Source organism: Urocitellus parryii, chromosome 15 (assembly GCF_045843805.1).
Source record: "Urocitellus parryii isolate mUroPar1 chromosome 15, mUroPar1.hap1, whole genome shotgun sequence".
In the NCBI taxonomy this organism is placed as follows: Eukaryota; Metazoa; Chordata; class Mammalia; order Rodentia; family Sciuridae; genus Urocitellus; species Urocitellus parryii.
Window position 1 is genome coordinate 12,953,360 of NC_135545.1, and position 27,399 is coordinate 12,980,758.

The 27,399-nt window shown below is 49.7% G+C and overlaps 1 protein-coding gene and 1 non-coding gene across 2 annotated transcripts; one reads left to right on the top strand and one right to left on the bottom strand.

Annotated features, from left to right (window-relative positions):
• Nucleotides 1–1,030: 1,030 nt before the first annotated feature.
• Nucleotides 1,031–26,252, top strand: Numbl (NUMB like endocytic adaptor protein). The gene is made up of 10 exons (XM_026411553.2): nt 1,031–1,192; nt 4,587–4,671; nt 6,596–6,735; nt 7,915–7,989; nt 8,078–8,152; nt 9,216–9,356; nt 18,456–18,645; nt 20,565–20,870; nt 23,987–24,109; nt 25,058–26,252. Exons 1-10 carry the CDS (start codon nt 1,169–1,171, stop codon nt 25,702–25,704), a joined length of 1,806 nt encoding a protein of 601 aa, XP_026267338.1. The 5' UTR covers nt 1,031–1,168; the 3' UTR covers nt 25,705–26,252.
• Trnaa-agc (transfer RNA alanine (anticodon AGC)) lies at nt 15,332–15,405 on the bottom strand. Its single transcript has one exon. It is a non-coding gene; the product is annotated as a tRNA-Ala (tRNA).
• Nucleotides 26,253–27,399: the final 1,147 nt, after the last annotated feature.

The window sequence follows — 27,399 nt, forward strand, 5'->3', positions numbered from 1 at the left end:
GACTCCCAAGATCCAGTGGTGGAGAGATGGTTGAGCTCCTCTCACCTTTGCCTCCCTCACGCCTCCACCAGCTGCCTTCTCTCTATCCCAGCGTGTGTATTGGAGGGTGGGAGTGGGGGGGGGCGGGGTGAAACTTCCCTCCAAATAAAAGCAGCCCTCCCCTTTCCCCAGCTCTTTTCTCTGCGTTGAAGGGGAGGCGCTCACAGGCGGCCTCCAGGTGCAGATGGTCACCCCCCCAGAACCCCTTGTCTGAAAGCCCCAGCCCTGCCTAGGCCATCTGTTGCTGGGAACCTCCTTCTCCCCCCTACCCCCACACGTGCTGACCACCTGCTCAAGGGCTGTGGCAGCTGAGAAGCGCCCCTCCCAACACACACACACACACACACACACACATCTCTTGCCCTCCCAGCTTCAGGCTCCCTCCCTTGCTTCCAGCAACCTCGCCTTTGCTAATGGGCCCTAATGCCCCTGCCAGCTGCTTTGCCAAGCGCACTGGGTGGGGGTGGGAGTGGGGACGCAGAGGCGGCCAGAACCGCGCCCAGGTCCCAGCTCCGCGCCCCAGCCCGGCAAGCCAAACTGATCGCGCTCCTGGATTCCGGGGTCTGTTCATTCCCCCTTCCCTTCATGCAAAAAGTGCCTCGTCACCGCTTCTGCCCGCCCCCGCCGTGATGGGAGAATCGTAGGGTTAGCAAGATTTGGGGACAGGGGGCGGCAAGTCGCCTCCTATAGCAATTCTTTCGGACGCAGAACTGAAGGGGATCTGAGTCAGAGGTCACAGAAGGCAAGAGAACCCAGGCCTAAACGGACCGGAGGGAGAGACTCCGCCGGGCTGCCCAGTGGGCGTGGCGGGGCGGTGGCTGCACCGGAGAAGGCGGGGTTGTTCGGGCTTGGGCGTGGCCTGTGGGGGCGGGGCGGGGTCTTTTTTGCATATACAGCAGGCGGCCGGCCAATGGGCGGGGCCGAGGCGGGAGGGACGCTCCCCGCCCCCGGAACGGAATCCTCCGGGGAGCCGAGCTGGCTCGCTCGCGTGCATCCCGCACCATCCCCCGACCCCGGGCCGGGCCCGCGTCAGACCGAGCTGCCGTTGCCGCCGCCGCCACAGCAGCAGCAGCACTGGGGAAGCCGGGCCCAACTGGGGCCGCGGGAGGCGGGGGCGCCCGGGCCCTGGATGTCCCGCAGCGCGGCGGCCAGCGTGAGAAGGGCGGGCGAGGGGGGCTTGGGTCGGGGGCGGCGCCGCTGCTGATGTGGCGGAGGGTGGGAGGCGGCCGCGGCGCCCGGATGGAGTGAGGATGCCAAAGCTAGAGAGGGTGATCCTGGGTGGGGGTCTAAGAAGAGAACCCCACTAAATCAAACCCTGGAAGATGGGGGGCTTGGGCACAGGCTCTTTCTTGGCAAGGCTGTGGAAATGGGGATTCTGGACACAGATCACCCCAAATCAAGGGCAGGGGTACCGAGAATCTAGGTACAACTCCTTAGGCAAGGTTTTGGGGTTGGGGTCTGGGACACAGACCCCATATCAAGCCAAAGCCTCCAGGAGGCAATTGCAGACATAATCCCTACCCCTCCTTGCCAGAGGGGGTCTCTGAGCACAGCCACCCGCTAGGCAAGGTCTTGAGGATGGGGTCCCAGGTTACGCTTCCCCACCAAGCCAAGGCCTGGGGGATTCCAAGCACAGACTGCCCCACTGGCCTCAGAGGCTTCCTGGGCACAGACTCCCCCCAGGACTTGGACAGCGTCCCAGCACATCCCTTCTCAAAACAAGGTCCCTGTGCCTGGGACTCCATCCCACCCCACCCCACCCTGAATAAAATAAGGAGAATTTCAGGCATCCTCCCACCCCCGCTTGAACAAGGTCCCCTAGGCCATCCCCTTTGTCCCTAAGGCTGCCCAGCTAGCTGTCCAAGAGAGGCCCCACCTGCAGACAATGCGTGGCCTCCCCCTCCCAGACCGGCCCCCCCCAGGCTCCAAGGATTCAGGCTGGGTTGGGGGCGGCTCCCCTGGGACCCGGTGAAACCCTGTCTGTCTGCAGCTTCTGCGGTGTGAGGGCGGCTTTGTGTGTGGTACCTGGGGGGAAGGGGGGAAGCAAGGGATGGGGAGGTGGCTAGAAGTGTGACCCCATGTTTGTGTGACTGTGGCTGTGTGTGTGCATGCGCTGCAGCTGGTGACTGAAGAATCAGCGTCGTATGTCTGTATCCTTGTGCTTGTATGTAGTGGTGTCTGTGTGTGACCCCAGTATTTGTGTGACTATGTGTGAATGACAGCGGTTCACTGTGTAAAATCCTCTACTTTTTAGTCTGTTGGTGTTTGGGTGGGTGCATGGTTGTGATGGTAGAGTTGTGGCTGTGGTTATGTCTTTTGTGACTCTGTATTTGTGTGCCTTGGTATGTGACAGCATATGTGTTGTCTTGGGTTGGGCATACGTGTGACTGAAGAGGTGGGTGGAGTTGTGACTGTGTAAGTGGAGTTGTGTCTATGACCCCATATCAATGTGTGACTCTTCCAGTGACTGAGAATGTTATGGTTAGGCCTATAACTGATTTTATGTACATATGAAACACACTACTCTGTGTGTGACAGCCATACATCTGAAGTCACATTGTGCCTGTGTAACTAGGATTGTGTGATGGCACTGTGTGTGACAGTGGTTGTATGTTCCTAGTGACTACATCTAGCTGTGTGTGTAAAACTGATTGTGTACTTACAGTCTTGCATTATGATTTTGATTATGCATTTGACTTGGTGTCTAAAACACAGGCTATTGTGAAGGGTCATTTAATTGTGTGGATGTGTCTGTGTATGCTGGTGTCAGATACCTGTGTGGATGTTCAGTGGGTGTGTATGTGACTGTGGCTTGTTTTCCTCTATGCACGTAACTTGTATGTCTGTTACCCCAGGTGACTATATGTTCTTGTGTCCTAGTCTGTAAGAGTGTTTGTGTCTGTAACTGTATGTGTATGTGTGTGCACGTGCGTGTGATGGATCACCTATTTTTCAAGTCTGTGGTTTGGTTATAAAGCAACTGGACCCTGACTGTGTACATGGCTCTGTCAAGAACTGTGACTTTTATGTAAAGCCACTTATGAATGTATGTCTGGGTCACTGCATTTCTCTGTATACACTCAACTGTGTACGTGTGATGTAGGAAATTGAAACTGTGTTCTTGTCCCTGTGTGTGAGATACTGTGTATGTAGGTGAGGTTGTGACTCTGTGTGCCTATTCTCATGAGGCTGCAATGATATGTGGCCACATACTTACCTGGTAACTGTGTGTCTGCATGAAGAGAGACTGTGTTCATGATGATGTGACATGGTACATCTATGTGTGGGACATTGACCATGACAGATGGCTGAGTAACTTGGATACTATGCGTATACCACCATTTCTGGAATGTGTGTGGCTATGTCTGAGGGTGGCCGTCCTTGGGGATATTTGTTTCTGGGTGGTTGCATGCCATGCCTGGTGTGTGTATGTCTGTTTCTCTGTAGTGTACCGGCTGTAGCCATCATTATCTCAGTGTGTGGTTACTTAGAGAGGACCATTGTATAAGAGTTGCCATCACAGAAGACTGACAGATAAGGAGACCAAGTGTGAGCATCCAAGAGTGTATATGAGTGACTGTGTGACAGTGTGTAACAAAAAATAAAAAAGGTGTGTTGGCGTGATGGACACAGTAGGGCTTGAGTGTCCATGTGCAGCTGTGGCTGTGTGGGACGTGTGTGAGTGTGGGCTTTTCAAGATCAAATGTGCATCAGCCTGTTTCAGTGCACCCAGATGTCAGTGTGCATCAGTGGAGACAGTGTGCATGGTTGTGATGGTGTCAGTGTGTGATTGACTACTTACAGGTGACCAAATGCTGAACTCTGGCTGGGTGTGATTCTGTTGGGGGGGCCTGTGATGTGGGTTTCTTGGGTGGGTGCCTGAGGAAACACAAGTGTCACTGGGTGTGGTTGTACATGTGTCTCCCTCATGGGTGTGCCTAGGCCCAGCTCTTTGTACGTGGCTGAAAAACAGGAGTGACATTATCAGTCACTGGTGTAACCCAGTGTCTGAGGTGGAGCCCATCACCACATTTGTAGACGAGTGTCCAGGGTAGAGCTATATGTATCTGCGAACATGAACATGTGACCAGATGTTCACAGTGGCAGCTGTGGCCGTGACTATTACGGTGTATCTCTGTGACTGGAGGTGTGTAGCTGTGATGGATGATGTCTGCGTGTAATTGAATGTACAGAATTGTGACCAGGTGCTAAGGACAAGTGTAGACATGAGTGGGCTGCATATGTCTGACTGTATGTTTGTGTGTAGCCCTAGATACGTGTCTAGGACAAAGCCACTCCCCCAGCACCATCCCCTTGGGTATCAAGGGCCTCCTGAGGCCAGCACATCCCCAAGGGTGCCCACCTACTCATTCCTGGGCCCTTAGAACCAGGTGGCTGATCTCCCTGGTAACAGTTGCCATGACAACCAGGGCTCTCACCAGGGAGCCTGAGATGGAGGGGGTTGGCTGAAGTCCAAGGCAGGGTGAGGAGGGGACTGAACCCCACCCCAAACAAACTTCTCACCTTCTCCTCTCTCCCTTGGGCAGAGCGGACCCAGGAGGCCTGAGCAGCATTTGCCCCCAGCCCCCTGTGGGGCCCTGGGGCCCCCCGAAACCTTCAGGACGGAGTCAGGTGAGTGCCCAGTTTGGGAAAGGGCAGGGGCTGGTTAGGTTCCTGGGTCAACTAGCAGAACCAGAGGAACTGTCCCTGTAGTCACACAGATTTAACTGCAAGCGTGAGTGGGCACCCTCAAACACCACCCCTGCACGCTCACCAAAGCTCCCATCACAGACGCAGCCCTAAACTCTCTCACATACACCCTCTGGCATCTTCACGCTCATTGTGAGTGTGTTCGGGATCACAGTCACAGAATCACATGTCCAAAAGTGCGCGTGCACACGCACACACACACACACAGAGGCAATGATCTCTTCAAATCCACAAACATGTTTACACAGTGACAGGCACACCTGAAGATATGATTAGGGAGCCCTTTGTTCACACTAGCATGCAGGCACATGTTCACATGGATGGATCTGCACATGCATCCCCAGGCAACAGCAAGACACACAGGCAGCTACAGGCACTTGCCAGCCGCAACTCTCTGTTGCATGACACACACCCTCTGATGCATACTCTTGAGAGTGGTACATGGACACAGTCCCCCAGAAAACACACACAGACCCACAATTTATAGACAACAGCTACACTTTTAGAGACACACAGCCTCACAAATAGCACTCACAGACGCAGGCTCTCCAAAAAAGCTACACTTAAGCAGAGAGTCTCACAAACAACACTTAGCACTCTCATGGATAATAATCACAACTGGGTTATGAACATAGTCTCAAAAATGTTCATGCACACCTTCACACAAGCCCCACTGAATTACAGACACACCCTCAGAACAACACTCATGTACCCACACTCTCTAATAAGACAACAGCCACATATTTTGACACAAACACACCCTTAAAAACCATAGCCACAGCCATACAGCCTCACCAACAACCGCTGTCCTCTTAGAAATGGCACAGTCTTGTGAATAACCATAACACATCCGTATTCAGAAGCTACAGTTCCCAAGGACAATAGAACCAACCATTGGATACAGAACCCCTCACAGACAGTATTCACAGACAGACATACACATTTATAAAACATCCACCCGCAGGCATGGATGCTTCCGTATAGCCTACTGTACAGGGTGGACACACACAGTTGTGGCTGCCTGCACAGATACAGACACCCTCATGGATGCCATTCCAGATATACCATCATCCACTTGCATTCATATGCACAGAGTCCCCTTCTGCCTGCCTTTGGTGTTTCCAGTCCTGGTGCCTCCTCACCCTCCTCCTGCAACTGTCAGCGTGGCTTATCAGCAGTGAATATTGTCCCAGCAGCTGGCCACCTCCACCCTCATCACCTGCACCCCACATACACACACAGTCTTACCTCTGGCTGTTGCAGGCACACACCATCCCAGAGGCTTTGCCTCATCTTGACACAGTTGCCTAGGAGGAGCTGTGTCTCAGAGGCACACAGACAGGCCCCCATCTCCCCACCCACACCCCAGACCTTCTGAGCCTCCAGACTCTCACACCTCCCACACCTGACTCCTCCACCCCTGAACCATGCAACCCCACCCCCAGGCCCTCTGATCACCCCATCACCTTGTGACCCCTGACGCCCATGCCCTCTAACCCCCATGCTCTCCAACGCCTTGACCTCCCTTCCTTTGGATCCTTGTGTCAGTCACATTCCCAAACTCCAAACCCAAGTCGGTGACCTCCAACCTCCTACCCCAGATCTCTGTGCCCCTTAGTCCCACATTTTTGAATCCCTATTGCACAACTCTCAAATTCCTCTGCCTTTCTCATGTCCCCTCACTGGAGCTGCTAGGAGCTGCTAGGAGCTGCTAGTCTCATGTCCCTAAATGCCATGTCCTTCAACCCAGTGATCCCCTAGCCCCTTAACCCCACTCTTATGTTATCTGATCCTATTTATGTTCTAACCTCCTTCCTTGACCCATACTGCTGCCCCTCGTCATTAGACGGGGCAGGCACCATGAACAAGTTACGGCAGAGCTTGCGGCGGAGGAAGCCAGCCTATGTGCCTGAGGCGTCGCGCCCGCACCAGTGGCAGGCAGATGAGGACGCGGTGCGCAAGGGCACCTGCAGCTTCCCAGTCAGGGTGAGTGGGCGGGGCACAACGAAGGGTGGGGCTTGCTGCTGCGCACCTGCGCACTTTTGTAACCTGGGGTTCTAAGCAAGATCACCAAAGGCCCTGTGCTATGAGCAGGAAACTTTACATTCTCAATTAACTGTGGAGCCCATTGGAGTGGGATCCTGGATCCTTTGAAGCTAGTATTAAAAGCCAGGACTTCCTGCCAGATGTCATCCTGTTCAATGGGGGCTCATGATTTCCAGGGGAGTAACTTCCACTACTGGAATGTCACAGTTTTGTGGCATTTGCAAAGCTTCCTGCTTTTAAGGAGCTTTCTGGGTTAGACAGCCCCAGTCCTTTAAACTTTTGTAAGGTAGACAGCAAGATTCAGGGCATGGGCTATGGAGCTCAGCCTCTTCTGGCGGGAGCTGATATCTTTCTCCCTTGCCTGATTTTCTTTTCCCCAGAGGCAGGCCCTGAGTGTGAGAGGCTCATCTGGGAGGTGCAGGAAGTGCTGGTGAGAAGGATGGAGGGCGCGTAGAAGCGGTGCTACTGAACTGTAGCTGGGGCAGCTCAGCTTCCCTTCTCCCCCTCTGCACTGGGGTTAAACCCAGGGGCACTCTACCACTGAGCTCCACCCCTAGCTCTTTTTATATTTTGAGACAGGGTCTTGCTAAATTGCGAAGGCTGGCCTCAAACTTGTGAACCTCCTGCCTTGGCCTCTCAAATCACTGGGATTAGCACATCTCTGGGCCAGTCTGGGCAGCTGAACTTAGTCCCCCTGGGGAACCTGAGAAGCAGCCACTCCACCTGCTCAGGAGGGAGCTGGGACATGTGCCCCACCTCCCATCACTCACTACATGGGGAGAGGGCACTGGCCCAGGCTCTTTCTATCTGCCTGACCGGCCAGGGGCCAGCAGCCTAATGTCCTCAGACACAGAGATGCAAATACTTACACTCAGTTCAACACTGAAGTGTTAAAGCCCAGGGACATACAAGGACAGGAACCATGACCATAAAAGGTGCTATAGTTTCTGGTCTGCTTATCTGGGTAGGAATAGGATGTCCACCTTGTAGAGTTGAAGTGCAAAATGAATTAACATGTGACACGCCTAGAACATTGCCTGATGCGTGGCAGATGCTCAGCAAACACTGGGAATTATTGATTACTGTGCTTATCTCGTGTTCTCCCATCCCCCACCCAAGTACCTGGGCCACGTGGAGGTGGAGGAGTCCCGGGGGATGCACGTGTGTGAAGATGCTGTGAAGAAGCTGAAGGCGGTGAGTGAGGGGCTGGAGCCAGGGAGGTGACAGCCTGATGGGAAGAGGCAGCCCTAACCAGGCCCCTCTGTCCCCCACCTTCCTCCAGATGGGCCGGAAGTCCGTGAAGTCTGTCCTGTGGGTGTCCGCCGACGGACTACGAGTGGTGGATGACAAGACCAAGGTAGGAGGCCCGTGGGGGTCGGGTGGGCACCAGTGGGCACCTCTCCTCCTCATATTGGGGCTGAGGCCACCTTCCCACCCACTGTGGGATGTCCCTCCCTTAGGAGTCTCCTAGACTACACCATGTGTTCCTGCAACGATTTGGCTCTCGTCACAGTCCTAATTTAGGAATGAGGGCTATGGTTATTTGTGAGTTGGTATCCAAAGTGGGTGAGAGCATGGACCGGAGCAGCCACCTCAGCACCAGCCCTCCAACGCACCAGCTGGGGGACCCTGGGCAGGAGATTAAACTGTTCTGGGCCTCCATTGCCTCATCTAAAAAGTGGGGCTCCTAACAGACCCCTCCTTCAAATGAGAAAGTATGTGCAAACTGTTTAAAACACTGCCTGGCGCTCTGTAACTGCTCATGCCCATAAATGTTAGCTGTTATGTGTTGTCAGTCTGCCCAGCCAGACAGGAGCATCATGGGGCCAGGAACTCGGTATCTGGCTTTGTTTCTTTTTCACTGTTTTTATGGAGCTGGGGGTAGAACCCAGGGCCTCTTGTGTGCTAGACAAGGGCTCTACCACTGAGCTCCACCCCCAGTCCTGGGTATCTGTTTGCTTTCCATTGAATCCCCTGCTTCCAGGCCAAAGACTACCCGGGGAGGTACCCAGGGTATTCTGGGAGTTGAGTTACTGACAGAACAGTTTTGCACAGACTGAATACTGTTCCCTGCCTTTTTGCCTCATTAATACCTCCCCCAGGAAATTCTGCCTAACTCCCCACAAGCACCTGTTCTTGGCTCCTGCAGGACCCCGTGCCTCCCATCCGGGCTGACCCACCTGTCTGTGCCTCCCTCATTATAGTTTGGCTGTAACTCAGGGCTGGGCCATCTCCATCTCGTGGTGGATCTGACTTCCCCACTGAAGTGGGAGTCTCCACCAGGCAAGGCCCAGAGCTGTCTCCGTGACTGCTGGGTCCCCTCACCTGTTCAGGATGATTCAGTGCAGACGTTAAGGGAGTTTTGAACGAATAAGTGAAAGACAGTTCACTCCCTCTCCTGGCCTCCCGGTCCCTCCTAGGATCTGCTGGTAGACCAGACCATTGAGAAGGTCTCCTTTTGTGCTCCTGACCGCAACCTGGACAAGGCCTTCTCCTATATCTGCCGGGATGGCACCACCCGCCGCTGGATCTGCCACTGTTTCTTGGCGCTCAAGGACTCCGTGAGTATGGCCAAAGGCCGTCGACTCCTCCCCCTTTGCTCTGGGGTGTCCTGGAGTCCCAGCAGGCTGCAAGGACTCGGCCAATTCTCTCTGTGCCGGATTTCCTCATCTGGAGATGGGGTGTCCTCACTGTTTTTAGAGGATTCTTGTGAGACTTGAGTGGGTTAATACAAAGCACTGGGAACAGTGCCTAGCACATCCAAGTGCTTAGGAAAACATTATCATCACCCTTGTCACCACTAGTTCTTTATGTATGTCGTGAAGTGCACAGATGGCCGGTGCACAGCTGTGGATTTTTGCTTATGTATGAACCTGGCCCAGATCAAGTCATAGTTTCCTGCCCCCAGACGCTCTTCTGGGTCCTTCTCAAACAATACCCCCAGGGCATCTGCTCTTCATTCAGCCTCAATACATTCACCCTGGTATTCTTCATATTTTAAATTCTCTCTGAAAATTTGATGGCAGCAAGAAATAAATCCTCTTTTCAGAAGTATTCTCTGCTGAGGCTTATGACAGAAGACTCTCAGATACTATGATTCCAGCAAAATAGAAGTTTGTTTCTGTGTCACGTGAGGGACATCCCCACACAGGGAGAGCAGCACTGGTGTGGCTCCTCTGTGCTCATCTTGCTGCTCCTCCAGAGTGTGGCTTCTGCTTTGTGATCCAAGATGGATACAAATGCTCCAGCCTTCATGTCTTCATTCCAGTCAGCACAGAGGAAAAGATGGGCACGCCTTCTTTGTAGAGGCATAGCCCTTCCAATGACATTCCACTGGACAGTGCCTGGTCACGTGGAAATTCCTAGCTGCAAAAGATGGTGGAAAATTTAGTCTTTATTACATCCTATCCCCTGATCCCTGACTTCAAACCCTACGCAACTCTTGTAAGAAGTCTCAATCTCTTTCTGCTACATTAGCCAGTATTACTTGGTTGCTAGCAATAAAAACTAATCTGGCTAATTAAAACCCAGAATGAGATTCATGGAAGGGTATGAGGAATCACACAAAATTGAAGGGTACTCAGAAGCAGCACATGTCAGAAAGGTAGAGAGCAGAGGGATGCTGTCCCAGCGGGAAGTTCCTTCAGGGAACACTCTGGGTTCTAATTCTAATGAGAGAGCTTGGAATTGGCCTAGCTTGGGTCACAGTCTTCCCTTTGGCCCAGGGAGGGTGGAGCACCTGGGTTGGCATATACAGTGTGAAGAGGAGGTCCCCAAAGGGAAACTGGGAGCTGTTACCAAAAGCCGAGGAGTGGATGCTGCTGAGTGACGCAACACCCGCCCATCACAGACCCTAGCACTCTCCACTCAAGTATTCTCCATTTTCTTTCCCTTCATATTTTAGAAATCTCCAACCCAAATAGCTTTAAGCCCCTACCCTCCCTGTTGCGCACATAAGTTCAGGACTGAAATCAGAGTGGAAAACAAATTTGAGAATATCAGTATTGATTAGTTGGTATTGGTATTGAGTGGTGCCTACTGGGGGCTGGTATGGAGATATCAGAAACCCAGAGACCATGGCAACTGCTGTTTGCTGAGCCCAGCAGAGCAAATAGTGGTCATATCAGTTATTGATTGCTTGGAAACACGTGGCTTAAACTTACACTCAGTTGTGATCTTTCATGGTTTCTGAAACAAATCTCATTCCAAAACATTTTCCTCACCCCTAAGAGAAATCCCACACTCATTAAGTTCTCACTCCTTGTCCCCACCCCCACCCCCGAAGCCCCTGGCAGGTGCTAATCTGCTTCTTTCTCTGTGGATTCACCTATTCTGGATATTTCACTTAATGGAATCATGTAGTATGTGACCTTTCATGTCTGGCTTCTTTCACTTCCTATAGTGTTTTCAAAGTTCACCCGTCCTGTGGCATGAATCAGAGCTTCCATCCTTTTTATAGCTGAATAATATTCCATTGAATGGACATGTACTATGTTTTATTGATCTTTTCAGCCCTCCATGGACATTTGGATTGTTTTTGCCTTTTGGCCTTTGTGAACAATGCTGCTATATTTACATTTAGGGACAAATATTTGCTTGAATACCTGATAGTCAGGAATTTGGGGGAATGTCCAGCCGGGTGGCTCTGGATCCAGGGTCTCTGAGGTCTTTGTTTCAGACAGTGTCTGGGGCTGTACTACCAGACATTTTTCTCTCTTCCTGTGTTCTCAGGACTTTTCCACAGGTCTTCCTTTTCTTTTCCTTTTTTGAATCCAGGGATGCTCTACCACTGAGCTACATTCCCAGCACTTTTTGAGACACAAGATCTTACTAAGTTGCCCAGGCTGGACTTGAACTTATGGTCCTCCTACCTCAGCCTCCTGAGTAGTTGGGATTATAGGTGGGCCAGGGAGTCTTTCCAGCATGGAACATTCAGAAGAGCTCAGGGCTCCAAAGTGAGTCTCAAGAGAGGGAGAAAGAGGAAGGGGTGGGAGAGAGGAGGTGGGAGGAGAGAGAGACTTAGAGAGCATGAGGGGGAAGCCATGTGGCCACTGGACTCCGTCTTGGACATCACCTAGCATGGCTCCCATGGTACTCCATTTGTCCAGTCAATCACAGAGGTCTTCCCAGGTTAAGGGGAAAAGGACACAGACTTCACTTCTGATGGGGGAGTGAAAAGTTCTGGAAGAACATGTGAAGCCAGAAATTTGTCATGGCTATTTTTGGAAAACCCACTGCCACATGGTTAGTGGTGTGCATTCAGTGTCCAAGCACCTGGCCATGCGTGGGACAATGGGCACAAGTGACTTCTCTCCTCTGGGGATAACAGCCGTGGTTCCTCACGGGTTCACTGTGGAAGCCTTCATTAAGATCAGACGCAGAAAGTTCTAAGCAGAGTCCAGAAGCAAGTGTTCAATAAGTTGGAATTATTTAGCAATGAGACTCAAGCTATTTGGGGATGAGAGTCAAAGCTGGAGAAGAGCAGGGCCATCTGCTGTGGGTAGAGAATGTGACTGTGGGCGAATTCTTCCCACTTCCAAGCTTCAGGTTTTAAATATTAGCAGCGGAATCCCCAAGATTCCTCAAGTTCGACTTGCTTTTTTTTTTTTTTAGGTGAAATTCATATAAAGCCAGTCATTTTAAATTGTACAGTGGCATTTAGTACATTCACAATGATGTTTAACTGTCAACTCTATCTAGTTCCAAAACATTTTCCTCACCCCTGAGGGAGACCCCATGCCCATTAAATACTTACTTCCTGTCCCCATACCTCCTGATGAAGCCCCTGGAAACTGCTCATCTGCTGGCTTCCTCTGTGGATTTACCTCTTCAGGTTATGCCATTTAGTGGAATCATGTACCATGTGACCTTTTGTGCCTGGCTTCCTTCACTTAGCACGGTTTCCAGGTTCATCCATGTTGTGGTATGAGTCAGAGCCCAGTCCTTTTATAGCTAAGTAACATTGCACTGTGTGTATATGGACCCATTTTGTTTATTGATTCATCCCTCCATGGACATTGTGTGTGCCTTTGCCTTTTGACTATTGTGAGCATTGCTGCTCTGGACATTTGTGTGCGAGTATTTGTTTGAATATCAGCTCAGGTCTTTGGGGTATGTACCTAGTAGTGGAATTGATGGTTATATGAGAACTCCCTGTGTAACTTCTTGAGAAATGGTCAAATTATTTTCCACAATAGCTATACCATTTTGCATCCACACTTACAGTGAATGAGAGTTCCAGTTTCTCTGCATCCTCGCTGACACTTATTATTTTCCTTTTATAAAATTATAACCATTCAGGGCTGGGGCTGGGGCTGGGGAGTGGTAGCGTACTTGCCTGGCATGTGTGAGGCACTGGGTTCAACTCTCAGCACTATGTATAAATAAATAAAATAAAAGTCTATCAACAACTACAAAAAAATTTAAAATTATAACCATTCTACGAGGTGTGAAGTAGCATCTCATTGTAGTTTGATTTTCATTTCTATGATGGTTAATGATGTTGAGCATTTTTTGTGTGTGCTTATTGGCTATCATATCTTCTCTGGAGAAGGGTCTATTCCAGTCCTTCACTTATTTTTAAATTGGGTCGATTTCATTTTTTAAAAAATAATTTTAGTTGTAATTGGACACAATATCTTTGTTTTATATGGTGCTAAGGATTAAACCCAGCGCCTCACATGTGCTAGGCAAAAGCTCTACCGCTGAGCCACAACCCCAGCCTGGGTCAATTTCATTTTGCTGTTCAATTGTAAGAATTCTTTATATATTTGGATGCTAGACCCTTATCAGACATATGACTTGCAAATATTTCACCCCATTTTGCCATTTTATTCTTACTTCCTTGAGTATCCTTTAATATGTAAAGGTTTTTAATATTGCTCAAATAAAACTTGTCTGTTGTTTTCTTACATTTAGGTCTGTGATCCATTTTGAGTTCATTTTTGTTTTGCACTGGGGATTGAACTCAGGGCCTCATGCATGCTAGGCAAACGTTCTACCACTCAGCTATATCTCTAGCCCTTAGAATTAATTTTTGCATATGATGTCAGTTATGGGTTCAATTTCATTTTTTTTTTTCATATGGATATCCAATTTTCCAAGCACCATTTGTTGAAGAAACTATTTTTTCCCCATTGAATGGTCTTGGTACTCCTGTTGAAAATCAATTGACCATACACAGATGGGCTTATTTCTGGGCTCTCAACTCTATTTCATTCGCTTGTGTGTCTGTCCTGATGCCAGTCTCTACTGTTTTGCCTAAGATAGTTTTATGTAGTAAGTTTTGAAATCAGAAAGTGTGATTCTTCTACTTTATTTTTTTTCCAAATTATTTTGGCTATTCTGGATTCTTTGGAATTCCATATGAACTTTAGAATCAACTTTTCCATTTCTGAAAAGAGACCATTGAGGTGTTTTTGTTTCTGGTACTGAGGACTGAACCCAGAGACACTTAACCACTGAGCCATCTCCTGGCCCCATTTTTATTTTTTATTTTGAGACAGGGTCTCACTATTGCTTAGGGCCTCGATAAGGTGCTGTGAGACTGGCTTTGACCTTGCAATCCTCCTGCCTCAGCCTCCTGACCCAGTGGGATTACAGGCATGTGCCACCGTGCCCGGCTCCCATTGGGATTTTGATAGGGATTTCATTAAATCTGTAGATCACTCTGGGGAATATTGCCATCTTAACCATATTAAACCTTTTAATTTAAGAGCATAGGATATCTTTCTATTTATTTAGATCATCTTTAATTTTTTTCAGCAATATTTTATAGTTTTCAATGTATAAGTGTAAAACATATACATTGAAAATATATTTATTCATAACCATTTTATTCTTTTAAATATTATTATAAATGGAATTGTCTTAATTTCATTTTTGGATTGTTCATTGCTACATTGTCGACTGAGTGTGTTGATCTTATATTCTGCAGTGTTGCTAAATTTATTAGCAATAATTGTGGAATTTTCAGGATTTTCTATATAATACCATGTCATCTGCGAACAGGAATCATTTTAGTTCTCCCTTTCCAGTTTGGATGCCTTTTCCTTTTCTTATCAAGTTACTCTTCTTTATTCCTCCCTTGTAGTACTGGAGATTGAGCCCAGTGCTTCACACACGCTGGGCAAGTGCTTACCGCTAGGCTACATCCGAAGCCTTTTTTAGCTTTATTTTGAGATAGGGTCTCACTAAGCTGCCTAGGTTAGCCTCAGACTTGTGATCCTCCTGCCTCAACCTCCCAAGTCACTGGGATTAACTGCTCATGGCTCCCTCTAATTGCTCTTAGCAGAACTTAATAACAAATAGAGTGAGGAAATCGGAGCTGGGCATGGTGGGTGGCAAGCGATTATAGTCAGAGAACCACTTGAGCCCAGGAGTTCATGGCCAGCCTGTGAGACCTTTAAAAAGTGGGTTGGGAGAGGGCATCTTGTCTTGTTCCCAATCTTAGATGGAAAGGATTTTTTTTAAGCATTTATCGCCTTTTTAATGTTTGCTGAGTCCACCCCAGGTGCAGATCTATTTTTTTTTTTTCATGTGATGCTGGGGATTGAACCCAGGGCCTTGTGCATGCTAGGCACGCACTCTACCAACTGAGCCATGTCCCCAGCCCAGACAGGAAGTTCTTAGTCTTTCACCCTGGAGTGTGATATATATTGTGAGTTGGGTTTTTTGTTTTGTTTTGTTTATATCACAGGTTGAACTCAGAGGCACTGAACCACATCCCCAGTCCCATTTTGTATTTTATTTAGAGACAGGGTCTCGTTGAGTTGCTTAGCACTTCGCCATTGCTGATGGCTGGCTTTGAACTCAAGATCCTTCTACCTCAGCCTCCTGAAATGCTGGGATTACAGGCGGGGCCACCGCATCTGGCTGTGAGTTTTTTATAGGTATCCCTCATGGGGTTGAGGAAGTTTCCTTCTATTCATACCTTGTTGAGTGTCTATCATAAAAGGACACTGAATTTTGTCAAGTGTTTTCTTTTTCCTCATCAATTGAGATAGTTATCTTTCTTTCCCCTCATGTGGTTTTCTTCCTCTTAATGTGGCGCATTACATTGATTGACTTTCTCATGTTGAACCAACCTTGCATTGCCAGGATAAACCCCCCTTTTAATATGCTGCTGGGTCCAATTTACTATTATTTTGTTGAGGATTTTGTTTTCAAATTTAACTTTCAGAGATGGCTGAGCCTCTTAGTTAGGAAATCAAAGTCAGATAAAACGCACGTGAACCCCAACTCTGCCACTCTAGTAATTGCAAGGATGTGTTGATGTCTCATCTGAGCCCCAGTTTCCTCCTGTGTAAAGTGGGTTCACAAGAGGGTTCCCTGCCTGGCAACTGTTGGGAGGATCCCATGAGAGGATGCATATCAGGGTTCAACCCAGGGCTGGACAGATTGATGCTGACATATGTATATTTCCTGTGCCCAGCTTTGTGCTGAATGCCTGACATATATTAGTTCACCTAATTCTTGCTCCAACCCTGTGGAATAGGTACTGTTAGCACCCACATTTTACCAGAAAGAGACTCCAATATTGGAAGGTGAAGTGATTTCCTTGAGAAAATCTTGGGAAGTGGGAAGCAGTGTTAATCCTAGGCCGCTGGGCTTAGAACCTCACAAATGGTTCTCAAGAACAGTGGCCATCATTTCTCCCCAGTATTTTATTGTAAAGTTTTTCCAAGCATACAACAAAGTTGATGGACTTGTACAGTCACCCATCCCCCAGACCTTTTTTTTTTTTTTTTTTTTTGATACCAGGGATTGAACTCAGGGGCATTTAACCAATGAACCACATACCCAGCTCTTTTTTTTTTTTTTTTTAATAGGGTCTCATTGAGATGCTTAGCACCTTGCTAAGTTGCTGAGGCTGGCTTTGAACTCACTATCCACCTGCCTCAGCCTCCTGAGTCCCTGGAATTATAGGCATGCACTACCGTGGGTGGCTTACCCCAAATCTTACTGTTAACATTTGCCTGGGCTTGCTTTACCACATATCTATCCATCTTTTTTGGAGGATGCATTTCAATGTTGCAAACATCAAAATCTTCACCCTAAACACTTTGGCATGTGTTCCATATTGTAGAATTCATATTTTTCTTTCAAAGTAAAACATGTTTGTCTTGATCAGTTCAGGCTGCTGTAACCCAATACCACAGACTGGGTGGCTTAAAAAAACAAGCATTTATTTCTCACAGGCCTGGAGCCTGGAAGCCCAGATCAGAGTGCCAGTGTGGTGAGGGTTCTATTCCTGGTTTGCACATGGACTCCTTGCTGTGTCCCTGCTCGGAGGGGGTGGGTGGATCTTGTATCTCTTTTTCTTTTTCTAAGGCCACTAATCTTATCACAGGGACCCCACCTCCCAAGTACCATTGCATTGAGGTATTAGGGCTTCAACAGACGAATCTGGAAGGGGACACAGACATTCAGTTCATAGCAACACTGTGCACATTTGCTGAGTTCTGACAACTGCATACATCTGTGAAACTCCAGCCCCTACCAAGGTCTAGAACACTGCCACCACCCAGAACAAACGCTCCTGCCCCTGCCGGCTCCGGAAGAAACAATGATTGTCTTTACTTTCCCCTCGCAGTTTTGCCTCTTCTAGAATTTCACATGAGTGGAGCTTCAGGCAGCCTTCTTTTCATGAGGGGCCCCCAGCATTTGTCTTTTTTTTTCCCTTTCCCCCTCTGAACTGGGGATTGCACCAGGGGCACTCTACCATTGAACTACACCCCCAGCACTTGTTTTATTATTATTTTGAGCTGAGGCTGGCCTTGAACTTAAGATAGCATAGACACCAGAGTACCTGGGATATACTCAATATGGTTTTTTAAAAAATATTTTTTAGTTGTAGTTGGACACAATACCTTTATTTCATTTATTTATTTTAAGTGGTGCTGAGGATCCAACCCAGTGCCTCACACATGCCAGGCAAGTGCTCTACCACTGAGCTATAACCCCAGCCCCACCTAATGTTTTTTGTTGTTTGTTTGATATTGGGGGATACCAGGGATTGAACCCAGGGGGTGCTTCAGCACTGAGCTGCATTCCCAGCACCACCACCGCTTTTAAAAAAAAATTGGGGGGTATGGTGATTGAACTCAGGGGTACTTGACCACTGAGCCACACCCCCAGCCCTATTTTGTGTTTTATTTAAAGTCAGGGTCTCACTGAGTTGCTTAGCACCTTGCATTGCTGAGGCTGGCTTTGAACTTGCTGTTCTCCTGCCTCAGCCTCCCCAGCCACTGGGATTACAAGACTTGCCCTGGCTGTTCTTTGCTTTTGAGAGGTGGTTTCTCTGTTGCTCAAGCTGGTCTGGAATTCCCAGGCTCAAGTAATCTTCCTGCCTCAGCCTCCTGAGTAGCTGGGACTACCCTCTCCAACATTGTTTTTTCTTTTATTCTTTTTGTGGTGCTGGGGATGGAACCCAGCGCCTTGACAAGCATTAGGCTAGTGTTCTACCTCTGATCTAAACCACCAACCCAAAGGACTGCTGTTGGTAATCCTGGTGCAGTTGAACACAAGACCCAGAGAGGGAGAGGGACTCAGGTGAGGGGCAGATGAGCTCCAGCACCTAGTGGCAGGAACCCTACTCCTGGCATCCAGTCCTTCAGCCTGTGGGACAGTGTCTCTAACCCTGGGACCTCTCCACACAGGGTGAGAGGCTGAGCCACGCAGTGGGTTGCGCTTTCGCTGCCTGCTTGGAGCGCAAACAGCGACGAGAGAAGGAATGCGGGGTCACTGCCGCCTTCGATGCCAGCCGCACCAGCTTCGCGCGCGAGGGCTCCTTCCGCCTGTCGGGGAGCGGGCGACCCACAGAGCGCGAGGCTGCGGACAAGAAGAAAGGTGGGTGCTGCTTGACATTGGGCCGATGCAAGTGGGCTCCCCATTTTGCAGGGGGGGCGGGTGAGTAATGAGGCTCAGGGGCGCAGAGACCCTGCTGCTGGCTGCAGAGTTTGGTTTTAGTTTATATAGTGCTCTAAAGAGTTTCTTGGAGCAAAGTGCTGCCGGCCAGGAACCAGGCAAAGTTCACCAAGTCGGGGTGCCCCAGGCTTTTCTGCCCTGTGTATCAAGACTTGCAAAGTTGGTTTGCCGAATTATGGCCAGGATTTTTAAAAAATGAAACAGAATAGAAAATATCAAGTACATTGACTGTTAAGTATAATATAATGATACATTTACTTCATTGTGTGTGTGATGGCTTCACACTTACAAGATGCATCTTACTTGGAGTTGCTATCCAGAAAAAATGAGGGCAGGACATGTGACAAAAATAATAAAAATGCAATGCTTAAGTATGCAGTGCTTCCATTTACAAACATTTCTCTTAGCATTTACATAGGATGTTAGAACTTAACAAAGAATGTTGTCAGGTGCAAACTCTGTTACAAGTGCTTTTGAATTTGCAAAGAGTTTGTTCCCAAAGGATATGCTAATTTTCAGGGACTTTGCATTGCTGAAGGCACTTCACTGTTTGCACAGCCAAATAGGAGTTTACAGTGAAGTCTGATTTGCTGCACATCTCACAGTGTACTGCTGCTACTGCTTCTGCGGCTGCGCTGAATCACAGCCTGGAGGCACTACGTTTTCTCTGCGCAGCAGAGTTGTTTATGAAGCTTTTGTTGGATTCCAGAGCACTGAACATTCACTACCTTAACTGACCTTCCCAGGAGGCTTGGGGAGGTAGCCTAGGGATGTTTATCCCAGGTTTCTAGTCGGGGAAACTGGAGCCCAGAGAGGGGAAGGGACTTCCCCAGGTCATAGAGTGAGATGGGGAAGAGAGGTAGGTTCCCAGTCCAACCTGTCCTGGGCTATTTCCATGGCCCTGGGCCTATCTGGGTAGGCTTGTCACCTCATGATGGAAGAAATGCCCTGGGTGACATCCCTCCAGGGGATATAGCTCTGATGGGGGGGAGGAAGAGTGTGTGTCTGTGGATTGGTGTGGAGAGTGGGAACCTGCCTTGAGAACACTGCCTGTGGTGCCAAGGGGGAAGCCAGGTGTCCCCAAAGGACAATCCCAGAGTAGAGGGAGCTCAGAGGGAGGGGCTGGAACAATCTGGAAAGCTTCCCAGAGGATGAATCCTGCCAAGCCCTGACTAGAATGACTGGTCACGACTGAGGGAAGGAAGAGGGTCCTTTGAGGTGGGAAGAATGGTGGGAAGTAGGGAAACAAAGATAGGGACAGAGGGAGAGGGACAGAAAAACAGCACACTGAGGACAGACCAAGCCTAGACGTGCAGGGGCCGGTGAGGGCCTGCAGTGAAACAGACTCCAGGGGCAGCCTGCCCTGTCCTGGTGGTGTCACTCTGGCAAGTCACTGGCCTTTGTTGGACCTCGGTTTCCATCTCTGTAAAATGACAATGGTCTTGACCTGGTGGGTGGTCATGTGGGTTGAGCAAATTAATTCTTTCGGAGCCCCTGGAACAATGCCTGATAGGTTGTTTGCACACCAAATAAGTGTTTGTAAATTATCAAAAAGGAAGATAATCTCCAAGGGAGAAATGGCCAGAGCAGGGGAGGAAAACAGATCAGGGACAGAAAGCTAGAGGGACACAGAGGGTCACTATGTGGGGGACAGTTCTCCAAGGGCCTCCTAGGAAAGGTGATCTTAACTTGGGTGGGGGTTAGGGACGTTTCAGGGCTCTGTCTTGAGGGCAGAACAGATCGGCAAGGACGGCAGCCTCAGGGAATGGTCAAGAGGACTGGCGGGAGAGGTCCGAGCTGCAAGATGAGATGTCTAACCTGCTGTCTTCCCATGTCTCCAGCAGAGGCAGCAGCTGCCCCCACTGTAGCTCCCGGCCCTGCCCAGCCTGGGCATGTGTCCCCGACACCAGCCACCACATCTCCTGGTGAGAAGGGTGAGGCAGGCACCCCTGTGGCCACAGGCACCACTGCAGCTGCCATCCCCCGGCGCCACGCTCCTCTGGAGCAGCTGGTTCGCCAGGGCTCCTTTCGTGGGTTCCCAGCGCTCAGTCAGAAGAACTCTCCTTTCAAACGGCAGCTGAGCCTACGGCTGAATGAGCTGCCGTCCACGCTGCAGCGCCGCACTGACTTCCAGGTGAAGGGCACAGGTGAGCCCTGGGCTCAGTGGAAAGGGGCTTCGGCATCAGCAGTATTTGGTGTGGGCAGGGCTAGAGGAGAGGTGGTACTCATCGTTCCTGATTAGCACTGTCTGCCGGAGGCAAATGGCTAGGCAGGTGGAACGCATCATGATCAATTAACAGTGTCTGCCATGGGCAAGGGACAGAAGATGTGTAGCACAGATCATGATTGTTTAGCCATGGCTGCTATGGGAAGGGGTAGCAGAGAGGTATCACAGGTCATGATCAGTTAGCGGTGTCTGCTATGGTTAAGGGAAGGGAGCAAGATGGCGCACACCATGATTGGTTAGAAAATCAGCTAGAGCATATTCACAATAGCCAAACTTGGAACTAGCCTAGATGTCTGTCAGTGGATAAATGGATAAAGAAAATGTGGTACATATACCCAACAGAGTTTTTTTCAACCATAAAGAAAAATGAAATTATGACATTTGCAGAACAATGAATGGAACTCAAGAACATTGTGTTAAGTGAAATAAGTCAAACTCAGAAAGTCAAAGATTGTATTTTTTTCCTCATATGGAAGCTAGAGAGGAAAAAGAAAGAGGGATGAGTAGAGTGGAGGAAAATTAAACGGAGATCAGTAGACTAGAGGAAAGTGAGGGAGGTTAAGGAAAGGGGGAAAACTGGGGAATTATACTGGCCAAATTATATTGCTACATCATGTGCACGTATGAATACATAACTATGATTCCCACCATTAGGTACAAATATAATACATCAATAAAAATATGTAAAAAGGGGGGCTGGGGAAATAGCTCAGTTAGGAGAGTGCTTGCCTTGCGTGCATGCACAAGGCCCTGGGTTTGATCCCCAACACCACACACACACACACAAAGAAAAAAAAAAAAAAAAATATATATATATATATATATATATATATATATGTAAAAGGGAAAAAAAAGAAAAATCTGCTATAGGCAGAGAAATCTACCATGGGCAAGGGAAAGAAGGGAAGCAGCACAGGTGTCCCCTTTTGCTCAGGAGTAGGCTAAAGCATCATGGTCTAATGCCTTTCCCAAGCATGTGGCCAGTAGAGCCATGAGACCTGGCCAGGTGAAGGATGAAGGTCCTCAGGATCCCAGCGGAGGGGGATTGTGATAGATTAGCACTGTGTGCCTGAGGCAGGAAGAATAGAGGGATGGTGGCATACATCATGAACTGCTGACAGTGTCTGCCATGAGCAAGAAAAAGAAGAGAGTCGGCCTGTTTGCTATATGATTAATTAGCAAAGTTTGCCGTGGGCAGGGGAGAAGAGAGAGCAGCCGGGTGTCATGCCTTTGCCCAAAGGAAAAACTCCCAGAATTTGGTCAGTGGAGCCTTGAGGTCTGGCCAGGTAAGAGGTAAGGTGAACAAAGAACTTAGTGAGAGAAAACGGCCTTGTATTCTGTTGTTGTCTGCCATGGGCCAGGGAAAGGAGAGAGGTGGCAGGGTACCATGTTTTTGCTCAAGAAAGACAGGCAGGCGGTCTACTTGCCCTCCTAGCAGTCTGGGAAGCCATGCGCTCTGGCCCACTCTCTTGCTTCCATATGTCAAATCTGGGACTTCTGTCCCTTATGGCTTGGGGATTGGTGTGGGAGGGTGTTGATTTGTATCCACTGTTGAGCAGATGCCAGCGCACATTGAGAATGACGCACACTTGCTCCGCGTCCTGCAGCATTCCCAGACTGTCACACACCCTCACATATGCTGTCCTCGCACAGCCTGACATTAAACACCACCCAGGTCCCTCACACGGGCGCCCTGAGGAGCGGCAGGCTCCCGGGCTCTGTCCAGGAGCCTCGCACTCCTGCAGCCAGCTGCACACTCACTTGAACTTGCCCCATAGAAATTTCAGACACCAATGTCACACTCTCTCACACATGTCCCACACACTTTGAGGTCACAGACTTAGAGTTACGTATGTGCAGAAATCTCACATGCTCAGAAGTCACACACCCAGATTGACACAAACTACACATCTGGATCCACACAAATTTGGTAGCTATCATTGTGCAAACACTCTCTCTCTCTCTCTCTCTCTCTCTCTCTCACACACACACACACACACACACACACACACACACACACCCCTCTCCATCACACAAGCGTAATCATTCACATTCACACTTGGGAATGGCACGTCAGAATGCCTCACACTTGAACTTCAGTCCCACTCAGAGGCTCTACCCTCAGGTGCCACATGCCTGTTTCCACAAACACACAGTCTTCATGGACATTGACCTGGAAACCACACGGCCCCCACCTGGGACTTCTATGTCACACATGCTGACTCCCACAGTCACTTCTTTCTGATGCCCCCCTGGAGATAGTCACTTACTAAAATGTCACAGATGCTTGTCACACATCACACATGGCAGCTCTTTGCTTATTTGGATGGTACCTGCCTTCCTCCCAAGCCCTCACAAGGCCACCATGCCTGCTCCACGCCTCCTGTCTTGCTGACATAGGTGCACCACTGCCCTCATGACATATGAGATAGGCCGGCTTCTTGGGTGGCAGGGGAGTCGCATCTTTACCCAAGTAGGATGTGTGATTCCCAGCCGACGAACAGCGTGTGGCCTGCCTTCATGCTGACCAGCCCATGCTCTTGCCATATAGGCAGTGGAATGCGTTTTCTAAATTAATATGTCTTTAAACATTTTATGTATTTCATGGGAGGAAGGCACACTGGGGATTGAACCCAGGGGCATTCTGCCAGGAGCTGCATCCCCAGACCTTTTTATTTTTTTAATTTAGAGACAGGATCTCACTAAGTTGCTAGGGCTGGCCGCAAACTTGTGAGTAGCTAGGATTACAGGTGTTTTACTGTGCCCACCTTGTTGAACATTTTAAACATCACTTGTGGTTTGTGGCCACTCATATAGCTCTTGGATCCTTGGTTTGGGGTCTCTGCCACTGCCAGTCATCAGATGTCACATACTGACCTGTCTGTTTACCACACAGATGTTTCTCTCTCACCCTCTCAGTTACTTTAGTGGCCATAGCCATCTAGTGACTATAGAGTGGCCCTGGTGCAGGGAAAGGGCAGGGCTGCAGCAGTGCCCAGGGCTGTTTGTTGACCTCTGCCCTTTCTGACTTCCCAGTACCTGAGATGGAGCCTCCTGGTGCCAGTGACAGCGATGGCATCAATGCTCTGTGTACACAGATCAGCTCATCTTTCGCCAGTGCTGGAACAGCAGCATCAGGGCCCCCATCTGCCACAACAGGTAAGTCCTTTGGTGTCTTCCATCAGGACAGATCCCCTAAAGTGCCCTCCTGCATTCCTCTTCTCTGTTCAGGACTACCTTGGAAACCCCAGGGATCTTGAATGGTCAAGTGTTAGAATCACCTTAGAGTCATGGATCAGCTCAGAGCCAAGGATCAGCTCAGAGCCATGGGATCAGCTCAGAGCCATGGGATCAGCTCAGAGCCATGGATCAACCTAGAACCATGGGATCAACTTAGAGCCATGGATCAACCTAGAACCATGGGATCAGCTCAGAGCCATGGGTCAACCTGGAGCCATGAGATCAGTTCAGAGCCATGGATCAGCTCAGAGCCACAGATCAGCTTAGCGCCATCAATCAATTTAGAGCCATGGATTGGCTTAGAACCGTGGATCAGCTTAGTCCTCTAGGATTGTCTTAGAGCCATGGGTGCCAGTGACACTGACACTCAAATGCGTGGGCTCCTCCTTGAAGCAGGCGAGAACCTCAGGATCTCGAATAGTATAACTGTAGACCTCTAGACCCTTAGAAAACACGAACTTAAAACAATCAAATCTTCTGTGTTGGAACAGTAAACTCTGAGAAAGATCCATGCAACCTTGGAATCTTAGCCTCATGATATATACTACATTCTCATGATTGGAATCCAAGGTGATGCTCAGAGTTACTACCAGGTATGGATGGCGCTGACTAGTGAGAAGAGCAGTGGAGCTGGGTGAGCATGGGGCCACAGAGCCTCAGAATTATGTAGAAACGGACCTGTTATGTGGTCCAGAGTGGTTAAGTCACTTTCCCAATGTCAGCACAGCCAGTAAGGAGCTGAGCTGGCACTCAAAGGCAGACAGCTGGCTCTGGGACCCGTGCTCTCATCCCAGGCCATCCCTCTTCCCAGCCTGCGATTCTTCCACTGCAGCCTTTGGCCCTCACCTGCTCCTCTCCTCTCTCTAGGGACTTCTGCCTGGGGCGAGCCCTCTGTGCCCCCTGCGGCTACCTTCCAGCCTGGGCACAAGCGGACCCCTTCGGAGGCTGAGCGATGGCTGGAGGAGGTGTCCCAGGTGGCTAAGGCCCAGCAGCAGCAGCAGCAGCAGCAGCAGCAGCAGCAGCAGCAAGTGGCCTCAGTGCCCCCAGTGTCCACCATCCCCCCTGCCCTGCAGCCCTTCCCTGCCCCTATGGGGCCCTTTGACACAGCACCTGCCCAGGTGGCCGTGTTTTTGCCACCCCCACACATGCAGCCCCCATTCATACCTGCCTACCCAGGCCTGGGCTACCCGCCCATGCCCCGGGTGCCTGTGGTGGGCATCACACCCTCGCAGATGGTGGCCAACGCCTTCTGCTCAGCTGCTCAGCCCCAGCCTGCCACCCTGCTTGGGAAAGCTGGGGTCTTCCCACCCCCTGCCGCACCCAGTGCCCCTGGGGGCCAGGCCCGTCCACGCCCCAATGGGGCCTCCTGGCCCCCAGAGCCTGCACCGGCCCCTGCCCCTGAGTTGGACCCATTTGAGGCCCAGTGGGCAGCATTAGAAGGCAAATCCACTGTGGAGAAGCCCTCCAATCCCTTCTCCGGAGACCTGCAGAAGACCTTCGAGATTGAACTGTAGCTCAAGCTGCCCTGCCCACCCCGTCACCCTGTCACCCCCAGGTGCACCACATCTGGGAATGGAGGCACAACCTCTCTCGTAGTCCTGCTCCTTGGGGCTGCGCCCCTCAATTCCCCCTGAGTCCTCTCTGCCACTCCCAAACCTCTACAGAACCGATATTGTGAAGCCCAGGTTGCGACAGGACGGAATTCAGGGACGGACCCAGCCTGGCTAAGGGAGCCATGTCACTGCCAGATGTAGGCTGGCAATGCACCCTCTCCTGCCCCAGACACAGGGGGACGGCCTCAGTCCCAAGGATGTCCATGGTTCAAGTTCTACTCCCCAGTTTCTGTTGCTGACCTTTCACCTTCTAGTGTTGGGCAGGATGAAGGAGGGATGCCCTCGTAGGGGCTCTCCTGGGCCCCACAAGAGTGCCCACCCCAAATCTGGTCATCTCCTCCCCCACACACAGCACAAGTAAGGGCTTCCCTCTGCCCTCGCTGCGTTCACTGCCAATGCTGTGCTCACCCCCACTCGGGGCCCACATCTGTCTTCCAGGGGGCCAAGGTCTCATGGGGGCAAGGCCAAGTTGGGGGCCCAGAGGTGGGGGAGGGGGGAGGGAAGATGCTCAGTTACCTCATGTTGGTACCCGCTGGGGTGGGGTCCTGGAAGAATGGGAAGGGGTGCCTGGCGGGTACTTTTCTATCTTTTATTTCCAGATTTTTTTTGTATCTAAACTTGCAGATTTGTATTATACAAGGACAGCCAATAAAGGAAGAATATAATGGTGCCCCTCGGGAAGGCAGGGTGTGTGTGTAGGGGAATGATGTGGCCACAGAGCCTTTCTTCCTGAGTCATCGTCTAAAGCAGGAGGGAGGAAAAGGGTCTCCCTGAGCAATAGCCTCTGAGTCATAAGTAGGGATCAGGTACCGCTGACGCAGTACCCTCCACAGGGGTGCTAAGGGAAGCCCAGAATTAATCACCCTATTTCTAGACCAAGGTATAAAAAACACAAGTTCTGAACACTGCTAATTGCTTCAGTATAAATATTCTAGAGCTGGGCATGGTGGCACCCGCCTTGTAGGCCCAATTACTTGGGAGGCCAAAGCAGGAGGATCCCTTGAGCCCGATGTTCAGGTTCAGCCTGGGCGACATAGGGAGACCCTGTCTCAAAAAAAAAAAAAAAAAAAAAAAAACCCACCTAAATAACTAACTGGTTTGTAATAATGTTTCTTTGATCTTACTGGCAAATTCTTATTTTGACAGTTGCATTTCCCATACTTAGAGCCAAACTTTTCACCTGACATGGCAGCATTTTATTTTTAAGTATTGTCTCCTGGGTTCCTTGATATAATCTATAAAATAGATTTTAAAAAAAACGTGTAACAAACTATATGTTTAATTATAGCTCTTTAAAATGGGGTGATTGATTTTGTGCAACTCAATATCTTATCCCCATTTGAGAGATGGATAAGTGGAGTAAGTGGCCTAAGGTCTCATGAGCTGGAATTCAAACCCAGCCTCTGGCTGACCTTGATGCACATCAGTTAGCCTTAGAATCTGCCTCCACCCCCTACCTTTCTTTTCTCTGCCTGGACACCCATCCTTTCCCCACACTGTACCATTTCTGTGAAAACACACTTCTGGCCTCAATTCAAATATCTCTTCCAAGGCCTGGAGCCCCATCCCATCCTTTGAGCCTGGGTTCAGGCAGTC